This window comes from Platichthys flesus, chromosome 24 (assembly GCF_949316205.1).
Source record: "Platichthys flesus chromosome 24, fPlaFle2.1, whole genome shotgun sequence".
NCBI classification, from domain to species: Eukaryota; Metazoa; Chordata; class Actinopteri; order Pleuronectiformes; family Pleuronectidae; genus Platichthys; species Platichthys flesus.
Window position 1 is genome coordinate 601,571 of NC_084968.1, and position 27,943 is coordinate 629,513.

The 27,943-nt window shown below is 39.3% G+C and overlaps 3 protein-coding genes across 3 annotated transcripts; 2 read left to right on the forward strand and 1 right to left on the reverse strand.

Moving 5' to 3' along the window:
- Positions 1–7,014: 7,014 nt before the first annotated feature.
- On the reverse strand, positions 7,015–14,263 carry mpdu1b (mannose-P-dolichol utilization defect 1b). Its single transcript, XM_062383985.1, has 7 exons — positions 14,105–14,263; positions 11,706–11,771; positions 11,490–11,622; positions 11,215–11,300; positions 9,074–9,192; positions 7,936–8,046; positions 7,015–7,541 (listed from the first exon to the last, which is right to left on the reverse strand). Exons 1-7 carry the CDS (start codon positions 14,229–14,231, stop codon positions 7,407–7,409), a joined length of 777 nt encoding a protein of 258 aa, XP_062239969.1. The 5' UTR covers positions 14,232–14,263; the 3' UTR covers positions 7,015–7,406.
- Positions 14,264–18,288: 4,025 nt separating this feature from the next.
- mblac1 (metallo-beta-lactamase domain containing 1) lies at positions 18,289–22,288 on the forward strand. Its single transcript, XM_062384443.1, has 2 exons — positions 18,289–18,819; positions 20,100–22,288. The coding sequence occupies exons 1-2, from the start codon at positions 18,331–18,333 to the stop codon at positions 20,340–20,342; spliced, it is 732 nt and encodes a 243-aa protein (XP_062240427.1). The 5' UTR covers positions 18,289–18,330; the 3' UTR covers positions 20,343–22,288.
- A 991-nt stretch (positions 22,289–23,279) lies between these two features.
- Positions 23,280–26,654, forward strand: LOC133949541 (lysophosphatidic acid receptor 6). Its single transcript, XM_062383451.1, has 2 exons — positions 23,280–23,493; positions 24,831–26,654. Exon 2 carries the CDS (start codon positions 24,837–24,839, stop codon positions 25,782–25,784), a length of 948 nt encoding a protein of 315 aa, XP_062239435.1. The 5' UTR covers positions 23,280–23,493; positions 24,831–24,836; the 3' UTR covers positions 25,785–26,654.
- Positions 26,655–27,943: the final 1,289 nt, after the last annotated feature.

Genomic DNA, 27,943 nt, shown 5'->3' on the forward strand with positions numbered 1-27,943 from the left:
TTCATGTTTCATGTCTGTGTGAATCTTAGTTGAAAGATTGATGGAAAGTTTAATGATAAGTGTTTCACACTGACACAAATCATTCAGAGGCCACTTTCTTCTACACTTGTACAGTTTAAGCTTTTTTACACTTACATCAACTGATGAAACCTTAATGTCCAGCTGTTGACACTACCAGGAAGACATAAATCCAACTACATTTTAGTGCTACACTGGGTGTGAAATAATGAAAGCCCATATAAATGCTTGAACATTCAGGTCAGTACATCTGGCCCCAATAATAAACAGTTAAATCAACCTTTAGGACTGGGTCAGCTAAAACTGAATGTTAATCTTTGTAATGGTAAAGTTTATGGTTTAGCGTTGTCATGTCCTATCCAATTATAACAGTATAACACACAAAGTGGCCACGGAGGGCCACTTATAGTGCTTAGCATATGTAGTCAGGCAATATACTGTGTCTAAGTTTTATCCCCTGAACCGCATAGTTGATAATACTTGACTAAACTGCAAATCGTTTTTGAATAGTTTCTAATTATTTTAAGATATACTTTGCCAGCAGACAATCATCACAAGGATAAAAAATAAACAATCATTAAACACTTCCCAGTGAGCATCAAGTTAAGTCAAGTCAACTTTGTCATCCATCCACATCCACATTATACGGCTGAACAAAGTGGTGTTTTAGTCTTGTTAGCACATGCACAGTTGCAATGCCACAAAATATCCTTATTTTGTGTTCAAGCACATATTCTTATATAATTTCATATACAGAGATCTTCATGGAAACAATTGACTTTAGGGAACATTAGGAATAATAAACTCTACAACAAAAGATGCTCAAATAATTTAGAGTTAATAGCCGTGTTCTTCCCCATTTCTCCATGTACACACACTTTTGACATCGGGCTATGAGTAGGCATACTACTATTAAACGTTCTATTTATCAGAAGACTCAAATGGATTACTAGCCATTTGCCCTCGGGCAAAGTCGAAATTGAAAATCGATAAATTGAATCCTGTGTATTTCCGGTGTTTCTCGGCCGTTGTTGAAAACGTGAGCTCATCCATCCAAATGATTCCAGAAGATAAGAATTGGCAGCGATCAGACACGACCTTTATCATTTGCGCAGCCTGTTCACAGGCGGGGTCTGCTGCCACTCACAGGAACACTCCGGACTGAAGTGAACAATGGCGGCGGGACATGGGCAGGAATGGGAAGATGTGATGAGAGAGAGTGAATTGTACATAGTGGCCAGAATGATTTAAAGCCTGATTATTTACTTTCTTATCTTTACTCTCTTTTAAAATTCACTTTCGCTGTTCCCCTCCTCCTCCCTTTCACTCGTTCAACTCCTCCCCCACGTCTCTCCACAGAGAAAGCGGGTGGATGGCCCGTGCGTAATTGGCCGTTTCGGAGGCGCATTGTCCGCGGCTTTTCAGGCCGCAGGTGCATATAGTAAAGCCGAGCTCTCCGCTCCTCCCCCGGCCGTCTTTGTTCCCTCTCCCCGCTTCGCCCACTCCCCCGCCGGGCAGAAAATTAGGGTTGCTTTTGGGGGCTTCGTCCTCAGGCTTAACCCTTTCACCGACCGCCGCCTTTCTCATGGAAATAGGAGAGAACCCCGCACTGGCTAATCGGTCAGTGAGGGGAGGGGTGAGTTGGAGAGGATGGGAGAAGAGATGCGGGCACCAAGATCAACAGATGCAAAGGAGGGGAATTTTCAAACTTCTCCAACAGCACATATCAGAATGTGATTAAATGTCATTGGCGGTGTATGCGTAAAGTCTTGAATGAAGTATTTCATTATGAAATGTGTGTACAGAGATGTGGTTTAAATTAGAGTCTAATAATACTGGGAGAATGTTGGGTCTCTTAAAATGGGTCTAATACAGTACAGTCTAGACCTAAATTAAAATTTCCCTCGGGTAACATCTTTTAGGATTTGGAGCTGTACAAATAAACACAACTACTACCTCCAGCATCCCTGGAATCAAACCCTGAGGGATTCCAGAAACCCTCTCAGAGAACTTCTTGATCCCCTCAAGGATCCTTGGAACCTCATTTATAAAGTCTGTAACTTAAGAACTAGTGGAACCTTATAGCAAGACACATAGGGTCACTGAAATGTACTTTGGCTTGGGTTTATAAATATCCTAAACCATTTTTTACACAGTTCAGTTGATACTGCTGCTTATACCGCTTCTTTTCATTACTTACTCATGTCATTTTTTAACTCCTTTTAGTGGACAGTGTTTGAATATGCAACATATTAACTTTGGCAAATTAGCAAATAAACATTTGTTGCTCTAGCTAGCGGAAGTTACGGCATATATTTGGGTTGTTTTGGCTGCAGTCCACGGGTGGGTACAGATGGGGTAGGGAGATGGAGGGATTGGTGGAGAAGGGGGTGGAGGGAGTGTCAATGGAAGGATTTTCTGGTCCAATACATCCCATCACTTAGCAACGAGCAGTGAGGCTTCAACAAGTGGTTGCCATGGATCTGTGGAGAGTGACTTAAAAGTCCCTACAAAGAGCTGTGGTCAGCCTCTGTGTGTTTGTAGTGTGTGAGTGTGTATGTGAGTGTGTGTGTATCTGTGTGTGTGAGAGAGAGAGAGAGAGAGAGAGAGAGAGAGAGAGAGAGAGAGAGAGAGAGAGAGAGAGAGAGAGAGAATCAGGTGGTGGTTACCAATGGGTTTTTTCTTTAATTGTGAATTGGCATTTACAATCCAGACACAACCACAATGTTTAAGCAGGGATTCTGTTTGAATGCCAGCTTCTTTAAAGTTAATTTATGGTCTCTCACTTGTAGGTCAGTCACAAGCTTCTGTTTGTCTATTTCCTCCATCAAGATTCAAACCAATAAGAGGCAGAAATGAATGTATATCATCACAAAAATACAGGATTTAGTTCACCAACAAGTTTTCATGTAGGCTAGAGAACATGGTGCATTCCTTCAGGACCCCAAATAGTATTAAACACACGTTTGTATAGAACCTAATTTGTGTTGCACTGTGTTGTCTTTTGTGTTGCACTGTATTGTCTTTTTTTTATCTATTTGTCATTATTGATTTTTCATGCAAAACAATATTAAACACCATCTGGCTGATGCTGCCTGGTCATGTTTCACACACCTGTGGAATAGAGACGCTCTGTTTTTCCGTGCATGTCACCCTCTTGCACAATTGTCGTGGTCATCAAATGCGAATGGTTGACCAGAATTTCTGGCCAAATTTACCAACATATTTCCCATAGATTCACATACAGATGTCATTTCAATCACTGATCAATTAAGAAAATAACTGGCTGAACACACGTTTCCAGAGGAATCTATGTACTTGTAGATTGCCTCATTTTATTGTTAGCATAGAGCCTTCATGCTGGGAAAAGGCTGGCCTGGAGGCATTATATAACCTTTTTTTCTTCTAACCGTGCAGTTTTTATGGTTAAGCATGTTCCTAAAAACCCACCGTGGAACCCGAGGTTTTAGCCAACTACAGACCAATATCTAATCTCCCCTTGCTGTCTAAAATCCGTGAAAAAGTTGTAGCAAATCAGCTGTGTGAGTTTCTCCAGGAAAATAATGTATATGATGACTTTCAGTCGGAGTTTAGAGCCAATCACAGCACAGAGACAGCCTTGGCAAAAGCCGTTGCCCTTGCATCCAATGAAACACCCAGGAATTTTGGAGTCATCTTTGATCCCGTTTTGTGCTTTTATTCTCACTTCAAACAAATTTCTAGGAAGCCTTCTTTTACTTGCGTAACAAACAAAAAATCATGTACTTTCTCAAAAGACGCAGAAAAACTAGTCCATGCCTTTGTTACATCCAGACTTGATTATTGTTATACCTTATTACAATGCTGTTAAAGACGTGTAATGTGTTGTGCTGACAAGAAACAGGAAAAGAGACCATTTCTCCTGTATTAGCTTTACTTCACTGGCTTCCAGTTAAATCTAGAATTCCCCTCCTCACCTTCAAGGCCCTTAACAACATGCCACCATTATACTTCAAAGAGCTGTTAGTACCTTATCAACCCAGTAGAGCACCCCAATCCTAGAATTCTGGCTTACTTGTCGTCCATACATTTTCTAAAAGTAGAGTAGGAGCCAGAGCTTTCAGCCATCAAGCTCCTCTCCTGTGGAATAATCTCCCACTTTCAGTTTGGGAGGCAGACACCATCTGTGCGTTTAAGAGTAGTTAAAACCTTCCTTTACGATAAAGCTTATAGTTAGAACCGGTCCAGGCTGGCCTTAGACATACTCTTAGTTATGCTGCTATAGGTTTAGAATGTCGGGATCATTTACTACTTATTTGACTTTAAAGGTTTAGTGTGTAGAATTTAGGGACATCTAGTGGTGAAGTTTCATGTATCAGCTACTCTCACCTCACCCTCCTTCCAAATATGAAAGAGTAGCCTTCAGTTGTCGTAAAAACTCAAAAGGTGCTTAGTTTGTCCCTTTGGGCTACTGTAAAAAAAGATGTCCGCCTCCATTGAGAGGACCCGCTCCTGATGTAAATATTAAGTACCTAAATAAAAGGGCCCATTCTAGGCCAAAAAAAAAAAAAAATTTGTCCAATTTAGATGAAACACACTAGTCAAAATATCACTAGGATTATTTTATATTAAATTTCTGCCAATAGATCCCTTTCACCTAAATATATCACACTGAACCTTTAACATCACAAAAAAAACTTTCTTTCATCACCTCTGTGGATAAAATTGTCTACTCCTTAAAACTGATATAAAACATTTATATATTCATATATTTTTCACTTTTTAATCGCTTCAACCATCATACCTGATCCTTATTTCCAAATATTCATTCATTATTAGTATATTAACCCTTTAAATACCAGTGTGAGAGAGGCACAGAGAGAGTGTGAGAGGAAAATAACATTGCAAAAAATGATTTCTCTTACTTTTCTACTTCTGGACTTTCTCTTAATCCACTCACAGTGTGTTTATGGGTTTGATTATACAGATATATGTATTATATATACAGAATTAGAGGAAACAATGTCAGTACAGGAGACAATAAAAAAGCAAGCATTTAACCTATATGTCAAATATGGGAAAATGGGTCAAGATGACATAAAATAGTAAAAAATATACATTTGAAGCAGGGATCTCGGAATATACGCATACAAACTCTGGAATGCATGATTCATTGTTCTAATGACATTGGGGAAAAAACTAGAAAATGTTAATCCATACGCATGTACAAAAAAATTATCAAAAAGTAAAAAAAAAAGATAAAAGATGTCCCACAGGTGCCCTCAGGGATAAAGTATGTGACAATTTACGAAAATAAAAAAACCTTACCTGATGAAATTATGAACAAGGCCATTTTTGTATTAAGGAAACAGACTATTGGGCAACTGTGACTCAGGATATAGAGCAGGTCATCCGTTCACCGGGCGGTTGGCAGTTGAATTCCAGTCTCCGCCATTCCTTGGGCAGGACACTGAACCCTATCTGGCCCCTGTCCTGGCAGTTTATGTGTGTATGATCAAGACAGTGTTGCACCATAATTGGTGCATGGCAAACATATTTCTGTAAAGCGCTTGTGTTAATACAAAAAAGAAAGTGTTAACTGACTCTGAGTATGTGAGTGTGCATGTCCACGTGTGCAAACCTGTGTACTTCCCAGAAGAATTCTCAGCGGTTTATGAAGAGATTAAAAAAAGTTTAACAGTACAAAATGAAACTGTGAGTGGGAGGTTAATTAAAACACCTTACTGACAGAGTACATACATAAAAGAAGTGATGTTTTGTCATTTGTTCACTACAATCTTCATTTGTAATATGATTGACATGCAAGTTCCCATTAATATGTTAAAACACTGAAAACATACTTAAATTATAGTGTACATGTACTCAATTTCTGAAATTGACACTGATGAGTTTGGAAATTCTTTCTAAAGCACTGAGGCACTTACATGGTGTCTGTGTATGATACTGTTGTGTAAAGTATTTATTTGATTTTAACATTAATTTTAGCTAAACACACACTGGAAAATCCACCTGTAGTAAATCAGGATGAAATTTAAAAATATTCTATCAAGTGATCTGTATGAATATTTCTCATTACAGTTTGCCTAAATTGCAAAGTCACGCATCAGGAAACTGGATCCACTTGATCTATATCATCATCCTCATCACAGCAAAGGTGTGCTACTTTGCCTATCTTTGGCACAAACTAACAAAAACCACAGGACCCAAGACAGTCAGTCTGACAGATAGCCATAGTTTGTAGTTTAAAATAATTCCTGTAGTTCTGTCTTCTGTAAGTTAAATAAAGTTATTGTTTTGTTATGATCAGTCAAAAACAAGAACATTGATGATAAACATGATTTATGATTCATAATCTCTCTCATGAGCTCATTGGGCTTTAACAGCATCAATCCTATAGAAACGCATAATCTGGGTTTTGACCTGTCAATACACATATATAGACCAAGTATTTTTATGCTGTAGATGACCTGCGATCACATAACCGCTTTAGTGACAGCAAGTACCACCTGTGAAGGGCACAGATACAGTATTATGGATCATGTTAAGGTAGATCAGATATATCATGTTCAGCATCACCGATTGAACAGGTGTGAAGTATTCGATGGCAAAATAACGAGACGCAGTTTGACAGAGAGGAAACTACTAGGGTGAGTAGACGTCTGTTGTGAGAAATAATCAAGGTCACAGAATTCACTCGGATTAGAATCGATGTTTCATATAAAACATGATAAAATCAATATGTTTAATTGAACACATGATCTGGGAAGATCAGCAGATTGGGACAATCTTTAATCTGCCTCTCCTGCGGCTCCAGCCTCACAATCCTTACTCAGATGTTGATTTGCGTCTACCCGTTCCAGCATTTTTTCGGACTTGAGTGTGCATTCGGGTTAAAACTTACCTACTTTCATAGTACCGATTAACCACAAAGTTATTCCCAAAGTCACAAAGTTACATCATTAGACAGTAATCTTGTTTTAAAGTACAGGCCCCTGGTGTGGAAATATTTTCATGTTTAATGACAAAACACAAAATTCTCCATTACATGCATCCATGGTCAGTGCACGGACTCTTTCCAAATACTGAACTGTATCAAGAGGAATGTAATAACAGTGGGAGTCTGACCCCAGCAGCTCTGCTACACAACCTGCAAACACCAGCTGACTGTCATCATAAAGCCAGTGGATCTACACAGAAACAATAGAAAAAACTACCTAACATCTGCTCGGCAAGAATTACATCTTTGCATCAAGGTCAAAAGTTTTTCCACCAGACGCAACGGGGGTTCCAATTTCCAGTGGTTCTTTCAAGTTTTGCAGATGTCTCTTTGTATCTTAAGATTGGGAAGAAGAGTAACTCGAGAATTAAAGTTTAGCTTGGTTCTTTGCCTACTGCGTCTTCTTTTTCGTCTCTGTCTTGTGTTCTGGGGAAATGTTCCAGTAGTAGAGGACCTGCAGAGTGATGATGCCGTTACAGGTGGAGGATATAACATAGGTGAGGGCCATAAGTGAGTCTCCAGTTTCCTGTGAGAAGACAATATGGATCAGAACACGTTGACAAGAGCTGATAACACAGTGAATGTACTTTCAAACATGCTGGTGATCCTCCCGATACTGAGCCATGAGGTAGCACCTGGAAGTAGCTCAAATAAGCTGCTTTCAGACATGCACTGAAATCCAGTTATACTAAGTATTTTCTCCGGAGGTTGTGTATGTGTGATCGCAAATGTCTGAGTGAGAGCCTCCGGATTTTCTGTGTACTATCTTCACCTGGCCCTCTAGGTGTAATATAAATACTCCAAGAAAAATACTCTATGTGACAGTATTTTTTGTCCAAAGTTAGGGTTGTAGCCTAACCAGGAAGAGACCTTTTATGTGTGAATTGTTTGTGGTTACCCAACACTGCACACCCGCTTACCTGTAAGGAGGTGAAGATGCGGGCGAGGGATCCAGCAAACAGCAGGAAGACAGAGACAGCAGAGAGCTGACCAGTGTGTCCATTACTGTAGTTAGTGGCTACCTGGATCAGCTGACACACACAAACAAACACATAATAAATGCACTGCATATATTTAACACTTAGACTACTCACACCCACATTTAAACATTCACACATATTCATGCAGACCTTTTCTATCATAAATCACATTCACCAGTGGCATCTTGCCCACTGACACTTCGGCATGCAGACTGTTGGCACATGATATATCGATAACACATCTGTCGGGAGAAGGATCCCTCACTTTGGAATCTCCCTGAGGCTTCTGTGTTTTTCTGTGTTCCTATTCCTGGTCTAGCAGGAGGACATTGGATGTCAACTTGTACAGATTGTTAAACCCTAAGAGCTAAATTGTGATTTATGAGTATGGGCTATGGAAATAAAATAAAATTTGAATTAGTAATTGTTCTATACTTTGCAGCAATAGCTTCTAGTAGTGGCCGTTTGTACATAAGACAACTATCAGGGGTTAATACTAATGAAAGTGTCGGACTATCACAGGAAACACTCCAGCACAGTGTTTGTGATGTACTGAGAAGAAGAGGGTGTACATGTTTATGCACCTCCATCAGATTGGCACAGTTGGTTAAAACATCATGTGACATGTTCCTATATTGTAATCTGAACCTTATAAACAAATAAACAACCTCATTTTGTTCTCAATAGTTATAAACACAAGAGAAACGCATTGACAAATTGAACAACACAATGATTTAAGAAATCGTAAAGAAAACAACTCTGCCATTCAGGCAGTTTTTTTACATAAAATTCAACAGTTGCGGCTAAAGCTGTGAGGTCTTGGCAACAGCGCGGACGATAACAACTTTATGGAGGAGAGTTCAAGCACATGAGAGGGAGAGACAGAGAGAGCATGAAAATGGAATCAATAGAGAAAAACACAAAGTTAGAGTTTTCTTATGTTATTATGAAAAGTACAAATGTTCATGTTGTACTGTGAATTTATGGCAGGACAAATAACAATATGGTAGGCCACCACAATCTGGTTAATTAGTGTGAAACGCTGTACAAGTATTAGATGGGTGCTGTCAATGCCTACCCTGCCAATGATGATGGCGGGCATGTTGAAGGCCTGCATGATGGTCACCACTGACATGGGGGTGACTCCAGACAGCAGGGGGAGCAGCAGGGCAAAATACAGCACCAGAAACAGGAGACCTCGGACAGAAGAGACTTGTTTAGACTGAATTTGGCTTTGGAATGAACGAGTTACGAGTGTAAAAATTCCTATGAAGTGGGTTAAGTACCCCTATAGACTGGCCGAGACTATATTTTAGTCGGGTGATATGCATTTGTTATGTAAAGTTTGATATGTTCTATAGCAACATGGGAGTTTGATAAATTACAGACATAAAGCAAATGTTTACTGCACACAGTTTACCTGGAGGCAAAAATGGTTAATACACTGATGTGTGTCACACTCAAATTCTGAGTTTTGTATAGCACCAAATCAGAATATACATTATCTCAAGGCACTTTACATAGAAGGTTAATACCTTAAAAAACAGTCCCCAAACACTCCCTGCGTTATGAGTTGTGGTTTTCTCTGTTTTAATTTCTGTGGGTTAGAGTAGCCATGACTCTGGCAAAAATATGTGTGTGGAGAATTGTATATTTATATTTAAATCTGTGAGATGTACTTGTATTTGGAGCCCCATCAGCTTCATCATTTCAAAGAAAATATATGCTAGGTTTTCAGTTATTTCTGTCCTGAACTGTATTTATCAGTTATGTCTCCCAATTAATTTGGCCCGAATCCCGATAGGAGTCCATTAGAATAGAAATAAACCACTGACAAATGAAATTGTGTTGTTCATTGGATTATAAAAAGAAAATGTAACATAAATATTGTCTTTTCCTTACTATATTTACAATTCAACTAGGATTACTGGAAATCTCAATAATATTTGTGAAGTCATCGGACACAGTTACAGATTATGAGGGTCCTTCTGTATTGCCCTTTAGATGTCAGGAGTGCTACAGAACAAAGGAGAGCAGTAGACTTGTCCATGTTTAAGTGCTGCAACACTGGCCAGCAACTGTGAAACACTGCAGTCCATCTGTGGAATTAAGACCACGGGACCGCAGTGACCATTTTGTCCAGATTTGGTTATGTGGAGGATTTGAAAGGAAAGTGAAAGCTTAATCGACTATGACCAGTGGGAGAGACAGAGCAAACACATGGCAAATAGCACTGCAGATAGATCTACAGGGAATCAACCAAGCAACACTGGCCATGGGCTGAACTTTTTGTCTGAAAATTTGTCTGAACTGTAAAATCACTGTTACTGTCAATACATGCATATACTTCCATCCTGGTAAAGGTTTTGTGACGAGTTTGAGCATGTTTGCACTTTACAATACAGTTTTTTTGCCATTCCCCCATTCATACAGTTTACAGCACTTTTTTGGGGTAACTTGGAGTTCACAGTGTCTTGCCCAACGACACTTCAGCATGCAAATGGAAAAATATAAGTACAAGTTAAGAGTATGATTTAGTTGCTTGGCCCTGGGTATCTGTTATCGATATCGAGAATGGCTAGGGTGGCTATGCTTATAAGAGCTAGAGCCGAGGTTAATGATAATATTAACTTTGGGTACATCGGCAAGGACATCGAAAGTCAGATTCAGGTATACAATTTGAAAATATTATATTGTGCTATCAGTTTGAAAACATTGAAACAGTTTGAAAACATTCAAACGTATTCATTATTTTATTCACAGGGCTATAATAACACTTTCAAGAGGGTCCACTGACATATACATACATATATATATGTATGTTTACACTGTTACTCTTTGATGTGAGCAGACACTTTCAATTTATAACTAAAGAAACGAAATAGAACAGACTCAGAAACCACTCTCAGCACTCTGACCCACCCATTCCCCAAAGTTATAATTTAATCCTGTAATACTCTATATATTCTGCTCACACTGAATATGTTGTTTTTATACTCTGTATATATATATTTTATCTTAAGGATTAAATTAAATGAAAATCCAATTTCCTCTTCACTATTTGAAATATGTTGTCATCTTTAACTGTGATTTAAATTGGTATTGTAATTGTATTTGATAATATGGGTCATTGTTGAAAAACTAACCCCACAGCTCCTCAGTAAATAAAATAGTGATGTGAGCATCGGTGTTGTTGTTGGAGTGTGCAGATAGTTTTACCTTTATTGGTTCTTCCTCCGTAGTGCAGAACGAGGAAGCCAATGGTGACAGTCTGCAGCATGAGGAACAGAGCCTCACCCCAGGCGCTGAGGTAACATTGAGCAAATGTTGATCAGTTGGTTACTCACAATAATAAAGAAAAGAGAAAAGCTTCTGAATCAACATACAGTGCAGATATTAAGTGATGGCAATACAACAGCAGAATTGCAGGCTGCATAGTGCTCCATGTACATAAAATATTAGATCATTTATAGTTAATTTGAAAATATCCCCACCTGAAAGGGAACTTGTTGGCTATACTGTAGGCCATTGTTCCTGTGATGGCCAGCAATTCTAACAGCACAGACTGGAAGCTCAGCCCCTCAGCACTCTTTGCTCCCATCAACTTTAAGATCTGTGGCAGTTTCACTGTGGACGAATGTTAATGTTGACTAAATTGGAATCAAATTCAAGAAATCAGGTGAAAGAGAGGCAGAGTTGAGGTGTTTTACCCAGCACTGATCCCAGGATGATCCCGATCCCCAGGCCTTTGCTCAAAACAATCTTCAGACATGGTACTGGCACAAAACATACAAAGAGGCAGATTAGCCACATTGTCATACTTCACGTCAGACTTTGCACACAGAGTGTATGTGTGTGATTAAGACAACAACATGGCATGGAGGAATAAAATTAATCAGATGTTATTTAACACGTATTACTGGCTTGTGAGATTAGTTCATTGTTGGTTTGGTTCTTCGTAGGGAATTTGTTTATGGACTTTCATTTTGCTGATTAATCCTGGATGGCCTTTTCCAATATGGCTGGGATAGTTGATCTCTGCTGTGAGTTTATATGATTACACTGCTAATCCAAGTGCACTAGCAAGAAATGTTTTGTCTTGCCATGCTTATCTTGCTGAAGCATGTCGACAGGTGGAGCTGGGGATTGAACCACTTACACTATACTTGATGACTAACCTGTCCAACCGAGTGGCCTCTAGCCCACACCAGAACATCTGGACCTTTGTGAGACCCGTGGAGTGTCTGACTAAGCAGGCTTACCAATTAAACAAGGCTTATTTCAATATATAGAGCTAGTTGTAAAGTATGATTATGTCATTAAGTAGGATTAAGTCTGAGCAGGGTTATTGTAGACACCATCAGACTAGTTTTAATGCTTAACTTGATTCATATTTAAATTGCAGTGATTGAAATTGTGTTAAATCTCACATCTTCTCATTCAAATGTGATCAAACAGTATTCCAGCCATTACATGGTACAAAAAACCCTCCAGTGCTTTACAGTGCAGTTTTTGCCAGTCACCAATTCCATACAATTTTGGGCTTCAGTATCTTGCCCAAGGACACTTCAGAATGCAGAATAAGGAATATGACTATAATTGAACTGCTGACCCTCTGGTTACCGCCCTACACCCTCAGCCCTATCATATGTGCTTTTAAATACAAAGATTTCAAATAATTCAAATAAAGTTATTGTCTTATAGTAGTAATTATGATACAAATATTGTTTTCTTATTTGGTTTGTCAAACTTTTTTCATTGTATGTCCATCTCTGTAACTATTTAATGCATGTTGTCAAAAATCAAAGTAAAGAGATGCAACAAATTCATTTTGACTGAGTATGAGCTCTCTGAGGACTAGTTTGCTGCAGTGATCTTGTTAAAAGTGCAGTCTGTAGAACGCATATCCCTCTCCTTTCCCATCCATTTTTTGTGTAGGGAAATCTACCATGGCCTTAATATAATTCCCTCCACCAAGGAGAATTGGCCTCACTCAACAATATCTTTAAAATACATTTTTTCTTTGATGTGCTTTCAGGAAAGTTCCTGAGAAAATTGACATCAGATTCATGATGTGTTCTTAAACTGCACAATTGTTTGCATCTGCTTTATTGGTTTGATGTTGTCTTCAATAGTTGAAAACACCTGCCAGTTAAAGCTAATTTGCATAAATCAACGCCCCACCCATGCCCATAAAATAGCATGAGACTGCAGTGTGGTGTTTACGCACAGAAATTGAAAAGAATATGCAAGACGTCAAGAAGGCCGAACCGAAAATATAATGACAGTCGAGCACTGAACTCAAAACCCTCAAAAATATTTTGTAGCATCAGCAGTGGATATGAAATACACAAATTAATAATTGTTGATTGGGATGCAGTTACCGGTTCAGTAAACGCTGTACTGGGAGAAAGTTGCAGAGTTGATGGAGAAAAATAATTGTTGGATCCCAAATCTAAAGTTAAAAGGGACATAGTAACATCAACTCTGTGCAGGGGGCACTGAGTTGGACAGGATAAGAATAAATAAACTGGTTGAGAGGGCAATCTCAGTCTCGGACCGCTCTGTGTACTTACTGAGAAAGTGGGGGAGAGGAAGATGATAGCGAAGTTTAAATCCATTATGGGAAATACCTCTGATTCCCTATGTGACACTGTGAGGGCTCTGATCAGCTCTTTCAGCAGCAGACTGCTGCACCCACAGTAGGAACGCCTACTTATCATGACTTATATTTGATATATTTAATTAAATTGAATTCCGCACATTGATATCGTCCTGCACATTACTTGTATAACTAATAAACACCTGCATACCTTATTATATTCATATTATCTGGTATATTGGGAATTTATACCAACATATTTAGATGCATCTTTTTAGAGCTGTATTATATGAAACCACCAATACCAAGACAATAATGAGGAATGGTTTATCAGCTATTAAACTCACATTTGAACCCAACATTAAACTCAGAAGAACGACTGGGCAAAATGACTACGCCATACATATCAGGCCAACCCGGAAGAACAAGCCGGTTACCTACATACTGTAAATCGTCTGGCTTAGCATTAGCTTGAGCTTCCTGAGGATTCGTCAGTGTTCATCTTACCGTCCAAAAAGTTGAAACTGAGGAAAAACTCGTCATAGCATGACTCTGGCATAAAATATGTCAACAGAAGCCCCTTCAGGGGATCCATAAACGATGACCCTCGGTCCAACACTGCTTCACTCGCCATTGTCAACAATATAGTGACGTTGTATTCCTACTTTTTCATGTTTTATCCCGGTGGCAACTGGGAATTTAAACTGCGTTACCGCCACCTATCGTGTTGGAGTGGAGGACATAGATGTCAAAAGCAGCGTTTTCGGCGAGGAATCTTTTAATATATTGTAATACGGAATTCTACACATTTTGGTGATTTTTTTGGTGAACAGCAGCTCCTCTGATTGAGGAAGCTGGTTCTCATGAGGAATCTCCACCATTCAGCTGTTTCATTTCAGTGAGTGGGAGTACACTGTCAGAACTTTGTTCAACAGATTAATGGGCTTTGTTTAAAAAAAATATCCTCTTTGAATTTCAGTCACAATTTTATTCTCTAGCAAACAAATTCATGTATATATGAATTAAATAACATTTTACATAAAGCGGTTTTGCACTTATTTTCAATTCAATTTTATTTGTACAGCAGCAAACCACAACATAAGTCTGTGGAGAGAAAAAAAACTCCCTTCTAACTAAAAGAGGGCATTTTAAATCATATTAAACGCTCTGTAAAAATAAAATATTGGACTGCATTTATACATAGATTTTCTCATCTGAACCAAGAAATTAACTTGCTGAGAAACAGACATCATACAGGTCGGCCGAGAAAAACGACTGCAGCTTGTGACAGACACAGAGACCTATGAGGAAGATTACCCAAAACCAAGATCCATAGATCAAGAGGGCGGTTATCAACCCTATGGGTTCATGGAGACATAATTTGCACCACATGTCTCAGATTCAGTCCTTCTAGGCCCGAGCACCAACTCAGCACCAGCATGTTGTGTGTTTCCTGATCTCAACCAAAAACAACAGCTCTACAGCAACAATGCCTTGAAGAATTATTCGACATCCTAAAATAAGTCTGGCTGCTTTGCATTGTGAATCCTCTCTGGTAGGAGTTCTTTGTATTCACTCATCTCCCTCGAGGTTATTTGATGTCATCAAACTCTGTATTATATTTGTCTTGGGTCTATGAATGTGCTTCGGGGTGGATTTTGGAAACTTGCTAATTTCAGAATGTTTGCTTTCACAGCAGGGTCCTTCAGGTCCAGAGGAGTCCTGCAGCTTCACTTCAAGAACGAGGAGAGAAAGAAAACACCAGTTTACAGTGGTACTAGCTCTGTGAAGAAGCACTTGGACCTTGTATTCACACCTTGTGAGGAAGTGTTGCCCACAAGACAGTTTGTTCAGCCCTGTCATACAATTCACAAAAACAAGCAACACAGATATACACTTTCACCCTTGTTATTTGCAAACTTCAACCTGTGCAGTTTATTTCTGCATAATTTTTTTTTTCTGGACTCATATGAGGTCACCCTGACCTTTGACCACTGAAATCTAATCTGTTCATCTTCAAGTGACATCTGCTCAAAATGTGAGGAAATTATCGAACACAGACTTCAGATATGTTCAAGAGAGACCAAATCATGTTTTATAAGTTAACCAATACCAACTGAAATCGAATCAGTTCATCTGTGATTCTATGGCTGTGTTCCTAATCCCTCACTAATCACTAGTGCACTATATGCTGAGTTCTTCATTTTTTTGTAGTGTCTAAATGTTAACAGATTTTTTTTATACCTTATAGATGGACTCATTGTTTCCCACAATGCATCATTAGAAGTAGTGTACAACCAATGGTCACTAACCAAACAATATCTACCATCATGCATTTCACTCATGGTGGAGAGACGGGAGGAGCGAGGGCAGCAGGAACAGCCCGACATGTCGTTCTAATGTAATTAGAAGCAGAGCGGTGCATCACAGCACAAAATGTGGGAAACCAGTTTATTCCCACATGTAAAGATGATCATCAAACATGTTTTTTTACATTAAAGCTGCAAAATAAACATTTAAAAAATTTACTTTGGGATTTCCATGTTGCTTTTGTTGTAAATTGTATTCCTGTGACATGATGTCATTTTTTGATGCAGACAAAATGCACTGAATAGTGTCTGAAAGCTTTTACATTATTTTCCGATGAGCTCTATATAGCAGTCACTTTTTAGACTTTTCACTTAAGTTATGATCCTTTGTTTGGACTTTGTTTTATCAACCCTGAGTTATTAACGGTTTGGTGATGTCAGTGGGTCACAGTCTTGATCCAGTCGTTACAAGAAAAGGCTATTACACCTAGTGTATAATATCTTCTTCTTGAACTTAAACACCATCTGTTTTAGATTGGAAAGTGTTGATTTTAAGTTTCTTATTATTAAGTATTAGGAAAATCTAGTGCCATAACATATTCAGAATCAGAATCAGAAAGTATTTATTGCAGCTGAGAGGAAGCACATGGAACAGCAAGCCTAAAGGTCACAAGGTTCACGACAAAAACAGTTTTTGTTTGATCTCAAGGAGAAGATAATTGTTAAATATTGCAACGCAGAAACCAAAAGAACAATCAAGTCAGAAAAAGTTATGGCATTGGAATAGAGGAACTATGGCCGAGCTATTCAAAGAAAGGAGAGAATATCACCAAGCGAGACAGGTAGTTAAATATGCACTAAAGAGGAATCAGATTGCTCTGATTATTAGGGAGATGATGTATAGCTGCAGAGAGAGCAGAGCCAGGAGGGGCTGAGTGAATCTATGTGCATGTGAACTAAGAAGACTTTTAGTTACTTGTGGTTAACTATGAAGCTGTAGCATGTCAGAGGTCTTCAGCTGTGTAGATCTAGATGTAGATATAAGTTCTGTCTTTCAAGAGATAAGTATTTGAGTTGTGATGTGATGTAATATGTACTGTACAGCTATAAACATAAAAGTATGGATAGCATGTTTATGTGATAGGATTGAGGTGATTTCCGTCTTCATAAAGTTACACACATGGCAAAGCCTCTGCGCACACACTCACTCCAACTACAGCTGACAGGATTAACACTACATAAAGGAAAAGAGAAGACATAGTAAAACTATGATGGAAGCTTAGAGGCTGTTGTGCTTAACGGTTTGGTGATGTCAGTGGGTCACAGTCTTGATCCAGTCGTTACAAGAAAAGGCTATTACACCTAGTGTATAATATCTTCTTCTTGAACTTAAACACCATCTGTTTAAGATTGGAAAGTGTTGATTTTAAGTTTCTTATTATTAAGTATTAGGAAAATCTAGTGCCATAACATATTCAGAATCAGAATCAGAAAGTATTTATTGCAGCTGAGAGGAAGCACATGGAACAGCCAGGCTAAAGGTCACAAGGTTCACGACAAAAACAGTTGTTGTTTGATCTCAAGGAGAAGATAATTGTTAAATATAGCAACGCAGAAACCAAAAGAACAATCAAGTCAGAAAAAGTTATGGCATTGGAATAGAGGAACTATGGCCGAGCTATTCAAAGAAAGGAGAGAATATCACCAAGCGAGACAGGTAGTTAAATATGCACTAAAGAGGAATCAGATTGCTCTGATTATTAGGGAGATGATGTATAGTTGCAGGGATGTATGTTACAGGGATATTTTCAGATTTCTAGCAGACACCAGCGTTTTAAGGAGAATTGAATGATTTAATACTATATTGAGTCACACTCCGATCCAGAAGGTGGTGGTAATGCGTGTACAAGCGGATTGCCAACCGCATTAAACAAAAACAGAAGAACAACATGACGTGGCCCGAGAGCAGCAGGTCATCATGTACAGTCTGATACTGTAGGTGGCAGTATGCGTCTGAGAATCAGTATAACAGGATAAATTATACACTTCATAAAAAAGGGAAGCACCCAACTGGACTCTGCGACCAATGCAACACTCATGTATTGATAGAGTCTAACAAATTAACAATTTAACTAAGAAGGGAATTAATATCAGGATTAAAAGACGAAAAGCAAATTATCACATTCAAATACTTATTAGGACGGCCATCAAAGAATAAACATAATCTTTTAATGAACTACTTAAGAGAAACAGGACTTAAGAAGAAAATAATTAAATTTGAGTTTAGTTGAGTCAGCTGCCAAGCTACTGTTCCACACTCGTCCAAAAGGTGGCGATAATGTACCTATACGCTTGTTTGCCAATCGCAAAAAAACACCTGAAGAAGAAGGTATCAACATGCATCGTGATGGTTTGGATTAAGTCATGGACGTTGCTGTCATGTGCTCGTCCGGGTCAGCTCCTCTTGAGGACTCATCGGACATGTCGGGGACAGGCAGCGTCCTGGTCTCTGTCTCTGAGCAGTATCAAACCATCCCGCTGCCGGAGTCTCACGCACACTTTCCTGGACAGCCATACTCCGTGTCCGTGCTGAAGGTGGGATACTGTCTTCCTCAGCCCGACGGGACATTCAGAGCCGACGGGACTATCACCCTCATAACGGGACCCAAGACAATTCTGGTGGACACGGGAGGACCATGGGACCGGGACTTTCTCCTCATGTCGCTGAAAGAGAGGGGTCTGGAACCGGGAGACATTAACTTGGTTGTAGGGACTCACGGCCATTCAGACCACATTGGAAATCTGGGACTTTTCCCAACAGCTCTCACGATTGTAGGGTATGACATCAGCGAGGGGGACACGTACCGTCCCAACAGGCTGGCACAGGGACATGCTTACACTGTTGATGAACATGTGAGTGTCACGTACTCACACAAATCTTTGCTTCTCAAATGAGTCCCTTTTTTAAATGGTCTCCAGTGGGCTCTGTCTGTCTGACAGTACAGCTATGTTTACAACATATATTATATATAAAAATTACATGAAAAATAAAGTTGAACTTGTGGATACATTGACAGTGTTTGAAAATATTAAAAACGAGAAATTGCTTGGTTCTGTAACTCTTTAATGCTAACGATGCTGGGATTTTTGTTTATGATAAAGTGGATCTATAATCTAGCATCAATTCACAGCCTCCTATCTGCATTGCAAATTTCCAGATTGCACAAAGGTTCATTTTATAGTGCCCAACTTTTGTGTGAGAACTGTTGCATCTTTCTTGCCCACTGGTGGCTGGCTGCAATATAGGTAAAAAAAAACAACACCTCCCCCATGTTAGTAGATGGAGAATTGAGTAGAATTAAACTTAAAAAAAACACACCATTCTGTTGTTTTAGGTTGTTGTTTCCACTCTGATTTAGTCAGAGTGTGCATTTCCCAGGACATTTAGTTTTAGAAGTTTTATTTTACACTGTCATTAGTAACAGCTGACTTGAATGACTTGCGAAGTGTGTGTATTGGCAGGACCCCAATACTGTGGCGTCACACCATTACTACTGTGCACACAGATCACAAATTGGCTCCTCTTAGTAACTGCATAAAAAAAAAAAAATCACATCAATATGTTCTGAATGTATTTTGTGACCACATGATCATATCTCACATCCCGCTCTATATGCAAATGAATAGAGACAACATGCTGACTGTGGTTAACTGTTTATGTGTCTCTCTGGGCAGAAGAGATAGAAAGGGTGAGAGAGAGCAGAGCCAGGAGGGGCTGAGTGAATCTATGTGCATGTGAACTAAGAAGACTTTTAGTTACTTGTGGTTAACTATGAAGCTGTAGCATGTCAGAGGTCTTCAGCTGTGTAGATCTAGATGTAGATATAAGTTCTGTCTTTTCAAGAGATAAGTATTTGAGTTGTGATGTGATGTAATATGTACTGTACAGCTATAAACATAAAAGTATGGATAGCATGTTTATGTGATAGGATTGAGGTGATTTCCGTCTTCATACAGTTACACACATGGCAAAGCCTCTGCGCACACACTCACTCCAACTACAGCTGACAGGATTAACACTACATAAGGGAAAAGAGAAGACATAGTAAAACTATGATGGAAGCTTAGAGGCTGTTGTGCTGGTTTCCCCTCAGGCTCTGACAGTGTCCCTTCTCTCCTTTTCTCTCCTACAGATAAATGTAGTTCCAAGTCCAGGCCACACAGGACAAGATGTCAGTGTTCAGGTGAAGGGAACCTCAGCAGGCACTGTGCTTGTTGCAGGGGATTTATTTGAGTGCTTCTCAGACGGGGACAGCTGGCGGGATCTCAGTCTGAACACTGCAGTACAGGAGGTCAGCCGCCAAAGGGCGTTACGCACTGCTGATGTCATCGTACCAGGACATGGACCCCCATTCAGAGTTCTCAGGAACCAATGAACCAAGCCTAATGACCTCAGCTCTGGATTATATAAGAAAGTGACATCATAACATTAGGGGGAGTTATACAACTGAAATGGATCTGCTAGACATAGGCACTGTGTGAACAAACATGTTGACAGCTGTAAACAACAGGTGTGCATGCACCAAAGATTCTTTAAGGACACATTTGAGATCCAATCACACAGACCACATTTGGAGGAGCCTGGGATGCGTGTGGCCACATTCTTTTGTTTGTGTAAACCCTGACCCTCTACAGTTTTATTAAGAGCCCAAAGCTTTTACAACTCATTTTTCCCCATAATAATATTTCCCACAATATTGACACTGAATGATATATATATATATATGACTTGCTGACTTGAATGACAATCGCAAGTCATTCAAGTCAGCTGTTAATGACAGCGTAAAATAAAACTTCTAAAACCAAATGTCCTGGGAAATGCACACTCTGATTAATCAGAGTGGAAACAACAACCTAAAACAACAGAATGATGTGTTTTTTTTTAAGTCTAATTCTACTCAATTCTCCATCTACTAACATGGTGGAGGTGTTTTTACCTATATTGCAGCCAGCCACCAGGGGGCAAGAAAGATGCAAAAGACACAAAAGGTGGGCACTGAAATTTCACCCCAGGCTTCCTGAAGCACCTCCCACAAGTTGGATTGGCTTGATGGGCACTTCTTGCATACCATACAGTCAAGTTGCTCCCATAACAGCTCAAGGGGTTGAGATTTGGTGACTGTGCTGGCCACATTACAGACAGCATACCAGCTGCCTGGTTCTTCCCTAAATAGTGCTTGCATAATTTGGAGGTGTGCTTTGGGTCATTGTCCTGTTGTAGGAGGAAATTGGCTCCAATCAAGCGCTGTCCAGAGGGTATGGCATGTTGTTGCAAAATGGAGTGATAGCCTTCCTTATTTAAAATCCCTTTTACCTTGTACAAATCTCCCACTTTACCAGCACCAAAGCAGCCACAGACCATCACATGACCTCCACCATGCTTGACAGGTTGCGTCAGGACTCTTCCAGAATCTTTTCACCTATTCTGCGTCTCACAAATGTTCTTGTGTGATCCAAACACCTCAAACCTTGATTCGTCTGTCCATAACACTTTTTTCCACTCTTCCTCTGTCCAATGTTTGTGTTTTTTTGCCCATATCATTCTTTTTTTTTATTGGCCAGTCTGCCTAGAAGGCCAGCATCCCGGAGTTGCCCCTTACTGTTGACGTTGACACTGGCATTTTGCAGGTACCATTTAAAGATGCTGCCAGTTGAGGATGTGTGATGCGTCTATTTCTCAAACTAGAGACTCTAATATACTTGTCGTCTTGCTGAGTTGTGCACCAGGGCCTACCACTTCTCTTTCTGCTCTGGTTACAGAACGTTTGTGCTGTTCTCTGAAGGGAGTAGTTCACACTGTTGTAGGAAATTTTCAGTTTCTTCAAAATTTCTCACATTGAATAGCCTTCATTTCTAAGAACAAGAATAGACTGGCGAGTTTCACATGAAAGTTCAAATTTTCAGGCCATTTTGAGAGTATAATCTAACTCACAAAAGGGATGCTCCAGATACTCAACTAGCTCAAAGGATGGCCAGTTTTATAGCTTCTCTCACCAGCTAAACAGTTTTCAGCTGTGCTAACATAATTGCACAAGGGTTTTTCAAGGGTTTTTCTAATCATGTCATGTCTTCTAAGGCGATTAGCAAACACAATGTACCATTAGAACACTGGAGTGATAGTGACTGGAAATGGGCCTCACCTCATTAACGTAATGTAAAGAGTGTATTAATGATTAATTTAATGTAATCTTTATTGAAAAAAACAGTGCTTTTCTTTGAAAATTAGGAAATTTCTAAGTGACCCCAAACTTTTGAACGGTAGTGTATATATATTGATTTTTTGTTACTATTTCAAATGAATAAAACCTTGTCATGGTATTTATATAGCGCTTTTCTAGTCTTGATGACCACTCAAAGCGCTTTACAGTACAGTTTCACATTCACCCAATCACAAACACATTCATACAGTGCATCTATCCCAGCACTTTGTTATTCTATGGGGGGGCCATTCAGGGTTCAGCATCTTGCCCAAGGACACTTCGGCATGCAGATTGTTCAGACTGGGGATCGAACACCCCCCCCCCCCCCCACCCACCCACCCACACACACACACACCCACACACACACAGACACACACACACACACACACACACAGAGCTATGTAAAAACTAACTTGTCCATGAGACTCTAGTAGATGTTGTAAATATGAATAATAAATAGCAAATATGGATGAGCTCTTCATAGTGATCATCAGGGGAGGAATCAAATCAAAATGCTCTTGTAAGCCTCACGCAGTCTCTCTTTAGAGATTAATGACACAACATTAGCCATGAAAAAGAAATGACCCTGACTGACTTAAACATCAAACCTTTATGATTTGGAGTAAGTGTAGTCTGTCCCATATAACCATTTCTGGTTATTTGTTTTAGTTATCATGGTCTGTAAATGTGCTCATTTATTAGCTGCTAGAGGGCTGACTCTTTCTAAATATAACTTACATATCAAATCAGGCAGTTTGTTAGACAAGTTAGCTATTTACATTAAAACATCATTTTTTTTTTAAACAAGAATGCGGTGAATCACATTAATACTTTTAATTATTGTATAAGAAAGTAATTATATCTGAGTCATTATTTCTGATGACTGACTGGATTATTTCTATTCACATTACTTAAAAGAATCAAACCTCTCTTTTGGAGCACTGTAAGAGCTCTCTACCAATATAACAACTTAAAATATGGTAATTAATGTTAACTTATTTAATTTTTTTCTTCTGACTTACAAATTGCATCGTTACATTTGACCTGGAACCTGTGTCTAAAACTGAATTTTCTTGTGAAATAAACATTTTCCCTCTGTTTGAAACACAAACATAAAAAAAGACAGAGATATATTTTCACATTAGCTGGTCTAGAGGAAGCCCACAAAAAAAGGCAGACATGTATGGACCAACAAGTCACAGGAGATTTCGAGATGTGTTCAACTTCCTCTGCTGAGTTTCACACAGCAAGAGATGACTATATGCTGAGGTGACAGCCACACAGTCTTTTTTACCTTGGATCTTCACCTAATTTCAGCAAGCAAAAGGTACAGTCAACCTATCTCCTCATTTCTACATTTCCTCCACTAATGCATTGCTTTTGTATTTCAGTTTTATAATAAGTACAAATCTGTGTAACAGGAAATAGATACATACTTATGGTAAATTTGTATCAGTGTGTATACAGTATGTGCATGAGCACAGTATGTTTATACCTCAAAATGGGTAGAAATTTATATTCAGAGAGCAGATTATTAGCTACCAAAAAATGCTACCAAAAAGTTAAGAGTTTTTTCATTTTTCTCCATCATATGGGTTGCCTATAAATAAAATACATTTAAACCAAATATTTGATGAAAAGACATTTTTCTGAAGCAGCAATAATAAAGATCATTTTGTGAGCTTGATGCTGAGTGCATCAGTAACACAAACAAGACAAGTTCTGCTTAGTGCAGGAAAAGCACTTTACTCTGAGAGAAGAGACCTTGTTCCTCTTTAACAACTGTGAATGTAGTTTTAAATAGAATATTAGACTACACTGAACATATACATTCAATTAATACATGTTTATATGAATCTCTTCAAATTTAATGAACATAACAAATGTTATGTAGATGTAATGCAGCTCTCAAATACCGCTACAATGTGTGACAGGACTTTCGTGGTTAACTTGACTACGTAAGGAGATTATGATCAACCCAAGATTTCCTGCCATTGCAGCGTCCGCTGCAGCTCAACCCTGCCATGAGCAGTTTCTGTTTGTGGTAACTCAGTGTTCATCTCTATAAGCAACTCTGTATGCATCACGTTTATCCCTTTTGTAGAACCTGTTGTTTCCTTTAATGCAGGGCCTAAGACTTATATGCAGATATCGCTCTGATCTTTGCCTGTGCCTGCACTCTCTGTGGGAGTACAGGCACTTTCCCACCATTGGGTTGTGATTATCTAAATGTAAAGAAAAGTAATAGCGTGTTGCTGTCTGGAAGGGGTTGTGTCACAACCACTTTAGACCTACTTCCTTTTCCTACTTGATAAAACCCACCTGTTTTTTACTGTCTGTGGGCTATATGCATGCTGGACATATTGTAGGCCTACTGAGAGAGTGCTGCACTTGAAGCCTCAGAATACATTTTAAAACATACATTTATCAACGGAAGCATCTCACACGCTAACTCCAGCACTAACAGCTGAAAACACCTGTAGCAGAGATGCAATGGATCCATTTGACCTGTCTGCAAGGTAGCTACAGAAGCTCACTATCAGGCAAAATCCTCCTCATCTACCGGAGTCACTCACCTTTTTATCAGGTTACCTGCATTAAAGAAATGGCATACAAAGAGTATAGGGCTTTTTCTAACTCCTCTCTCTCTCTTCTGTTTCACAGGTCATTATGTCCAACAACTCCATTGCATGTCACAATGAAAGTTCAGGCCAATACAGCATCTTGCCTGTGTGCATATACTCCTTCATTTCCTCAGTGGGCCTCATCTTTAATATCACAGCACTGGCTTTTTTTTTCCATAACACCAAATCCAGGTCACACACAATCGTCTACATGACCAACCTTGCCATAGCAGACACACTGCTCGTCCTTACACTGCCAATGAGGATCTACTATCATCTGGGTTTTACTGGTCTTCCTCAGTGGTTCTGTGATGGCCTGGGGTTGGTCCTGAAGGCCAATATGTATGGGAGCATCTTTCTCCTCACTTTCATTTGCTTTGACCGTTGCATGGCTGTCAGCTTTCCTATGTCATCGCATGTTCAGGAAGGGAGACGGAAAGCGCCCGTGGTTTGTCTGGGAATATGGATTCTCACCTTCGGAGCCAGCCTGCCCATCTACCTGTTCGGGCCTCAAACGGATTCCCCTAACTGTTTTGATAACCTGCCTATCTATGCCATACAACTCAAGGTTGTTTTACCAACGCTGTTAATGGGATTTGGCTTCCCATTAGTAATCATGCTGATCTGTTCCTGGGGTTTGGTCAGTTCTGTCCAACAAAGCACTGTGGCCCAGACCAAGCTAGTGGACGGCAGAAAAATCTACAGGATGATCGCTACCAGTCTCCTCATTTTCCTGATCAGTTTCCTCCCTTACCATGCCACCCTGGTTCTCCTGTATCTTGATGGACCTACACCCTCATGTACTGTGCTGACTGCATACCGCTACAGCCTGATGGTGGCTTGTCTTAATACAGTATTAGATCCAATTGCATATTATTTCACCACAGATACATTCAGGCGGAGTTTTGATATAAGCACTGTTAAGAGGATGTTCCCCTTGAATAGTCAAAGCTCTGAGTCGACCGGCAGGAGCAGACGTCCTAGAAATAGCTAAAGGACTGTTGCAGAACCAATCGGTATTATCACCCAAAAATCCTCAAAGTTGTTCAGAAAAAAAAGGTGTTTTCAAATTCAGGATATACTGTATCCTGAATTTGAAAACTTCAGATTTGAAGATTATTTGGATACCCGAGCAGCACTCTAGTATGGGTTATGCCTTATTCTTATCAGTGACCCTTATCAAATATCTGAATGATTGCATTATATTATTGTACTAGACATAATTGGAATTTGGTTAATGCCTGCCACAATCCCTAACAGCAATACTGCTTTTGGCTCTGGGTTATAGAGGGGTTAAGGTGTTTATTTAATCTGTCACTGTGATGACTGAAGACATACCAATGTGGCTGAATGTGTCATGTGGGGGAGAGCGTGGCCTAGGGGATAGAGCGGATGTTCTGCAACAAGAAGGTTGCCGGTTCGAATCCCACTCTTTCCGATCTGTATGCTTGGCAAGATATTGAACCCCTAAAATGGCCCCTCATAAATGCTGAGTGTTCTAAAAATGTAAGTTGCTTTGGATAAAAGTGTCAGCTAAATGACATGTAATGTTGAGTTAATGTTATAATATCCCACATAAATGGAGGATCCAATTGTTTCATTGATCAGTTTTTTCACATGGAATAAACCAAGCACCTAGGTATTTTTTTATCAAATATCTTTGTTTATCTCAAGTGGAAATGAAAAACAGAACTGAGATGAACACAAATAGAAACGGAAAATGTAACTTTCAGCTGCCTTTGATGGTGTATGTCTCTAACATGGGAAAATGTTTCACTATTTGCTTGTCTGTGCTTCACACATATTTCTGAGTATAAACGGTATATCTCTTGCACTCTGTCAAAATAAAGGTCAATCAAGAGTTGTCATGAGACAAATGTAATATTGTGTATCTTAATAGTATATCTCATGATGAATCATGATCAGTTACTGCATGCAATCTGTCAGGATTTGTGGAAGGAGATGGACCCAGGAGCAGAGGTATTTAACAAAAAGAGACAAAAACACAAAATATAAATACTAAAGTAGTGGAAAAAACTGGAAAGACAAAAACAAGAGGACAAAAACACAAGGAAGCTTACAAAAGGCTCAGGAGATCCGGAAAGGGCAGGACAGGAACATCAACGAACAAGATCAAACAGAAAAAAACTAACAAAAGCAGCAAGAACAATTCGACAATGACAAATGGAATGACAGAGGCTTATATACACAGAGGGAAGGCAGGGGCAATTAAACACAGGTGTAACACATGAAGACTTGGGAAGACAATCCCTGACAGGAAGTGAAGACAGAAACAACACTCAAGGAACAGAGACTACAAAATAAAGCAGGAAACAGAAACAGAGTGTAAACATGAAAACAACTCAAGCATAAACTACAGAGATCTACCAGATAAACTGAAAACACTTACAGAATTTGGCCTGACAAATGCAACCTATATGCAAGACTGTCACACAATCGATGTTTGTCCGTTTCTGACTTCAATCAGAAGGCCAAATACATCAGCATTGTGGCCATAAAGGGAAGAATGCAGTCAGCAACAATACTCAGATAGACTTTCATCTCACTGATTGGAGCTGATTGGTCATTACATTACATTTCATTTAGCTGACACTTTTATCCAAAGCGACCTCCAATAAGTGCATTCAACCATGAGGGTACAGACCCAGAATAACAACAATCATGGAAGTAAATTAGCTTTAAAAAAACAAAATACATTTTTATTAAATTTGTATCACCTTTAAAGGATAGGACAGAGAGCCTGTAAAAGGGGGATAGATAGAGATGGAGTAGGGGAGAACATGCATCCATTGCCGCAAGTCGTAATCGACACAGGCCTCTTCTGGTTGAGGCCCTGCTTCTCAGTGTAGCTCCTCTTTGCTACTCTGATCTCCTTTGTCAAGTGTGTTTCTGGCCTGGTAGTACAATTCATTAATTGAGTTTCTTGAGCGATTCACACCACTCACATGAACAATCACAAATTATCCCACAACCCAAAAAATATTTTCTTGCTGGATTTCATGCATCATGTGAAACTTTAGGCATGATATAAATAAGAATTATTAAAGACCTATTAGACAAATTGACTTTTTAAAAATCTATTTAAGACAATGCACTGAGACAATTATTTTAAACTGATTTCAAGTATCATAA

What these genes read in the sequence shown, in the direction of transcription:
- LOC133949541 (XM_062383451.1), top strand. Translation starts at nt 24,837, where the DNA reads ATGTCCAACAACTCCATTGCATGTCACAATGAAAGTTCAGGCCAATAC.
- mblac1 (XM_062384443.1), top strand. Translation starts at nt 18,331, where the DNA reads ATGGACGTTGCTGTCATGTGCTCGTCCGGGTCAGCTCCTCTTGAGGAC. An exon ending in CTTACACTGTTGATGAACAT is followed by an intron (nt 18,820 to 20,099) that starts GTGAGTGTCACG and finishes TCTCTCCTACAG; the next exon opens with ATAAATGTAGTTCCAAGTCC.
- mpdu1b (XM_062383985.1), bottom strand. Translation starts at nt 14,231, where the DNA reads ATGGCGAGTGAAGCAGTGTTGGACCGAGGGTCATCGTTTATGGATCCC. An exon ending in CCGCCATCATCATTGGCAGG is followed by an intron (nt 8,047 to 9,073) that starts GTAGGCATTGAC and finishes TGTGTGTGTCAG; the next exon opens with CTGATCCAGGTAGCCACTAA. An exon ending in GCATCTTCACCTCCTTACAG is followed by an intron (nt 7,542 to 7,935) that starts GTAAGCGGGTGT and finishes GTCTTCTCACAG; the next exon opens with GAAACTGGAGACTCACTTAT.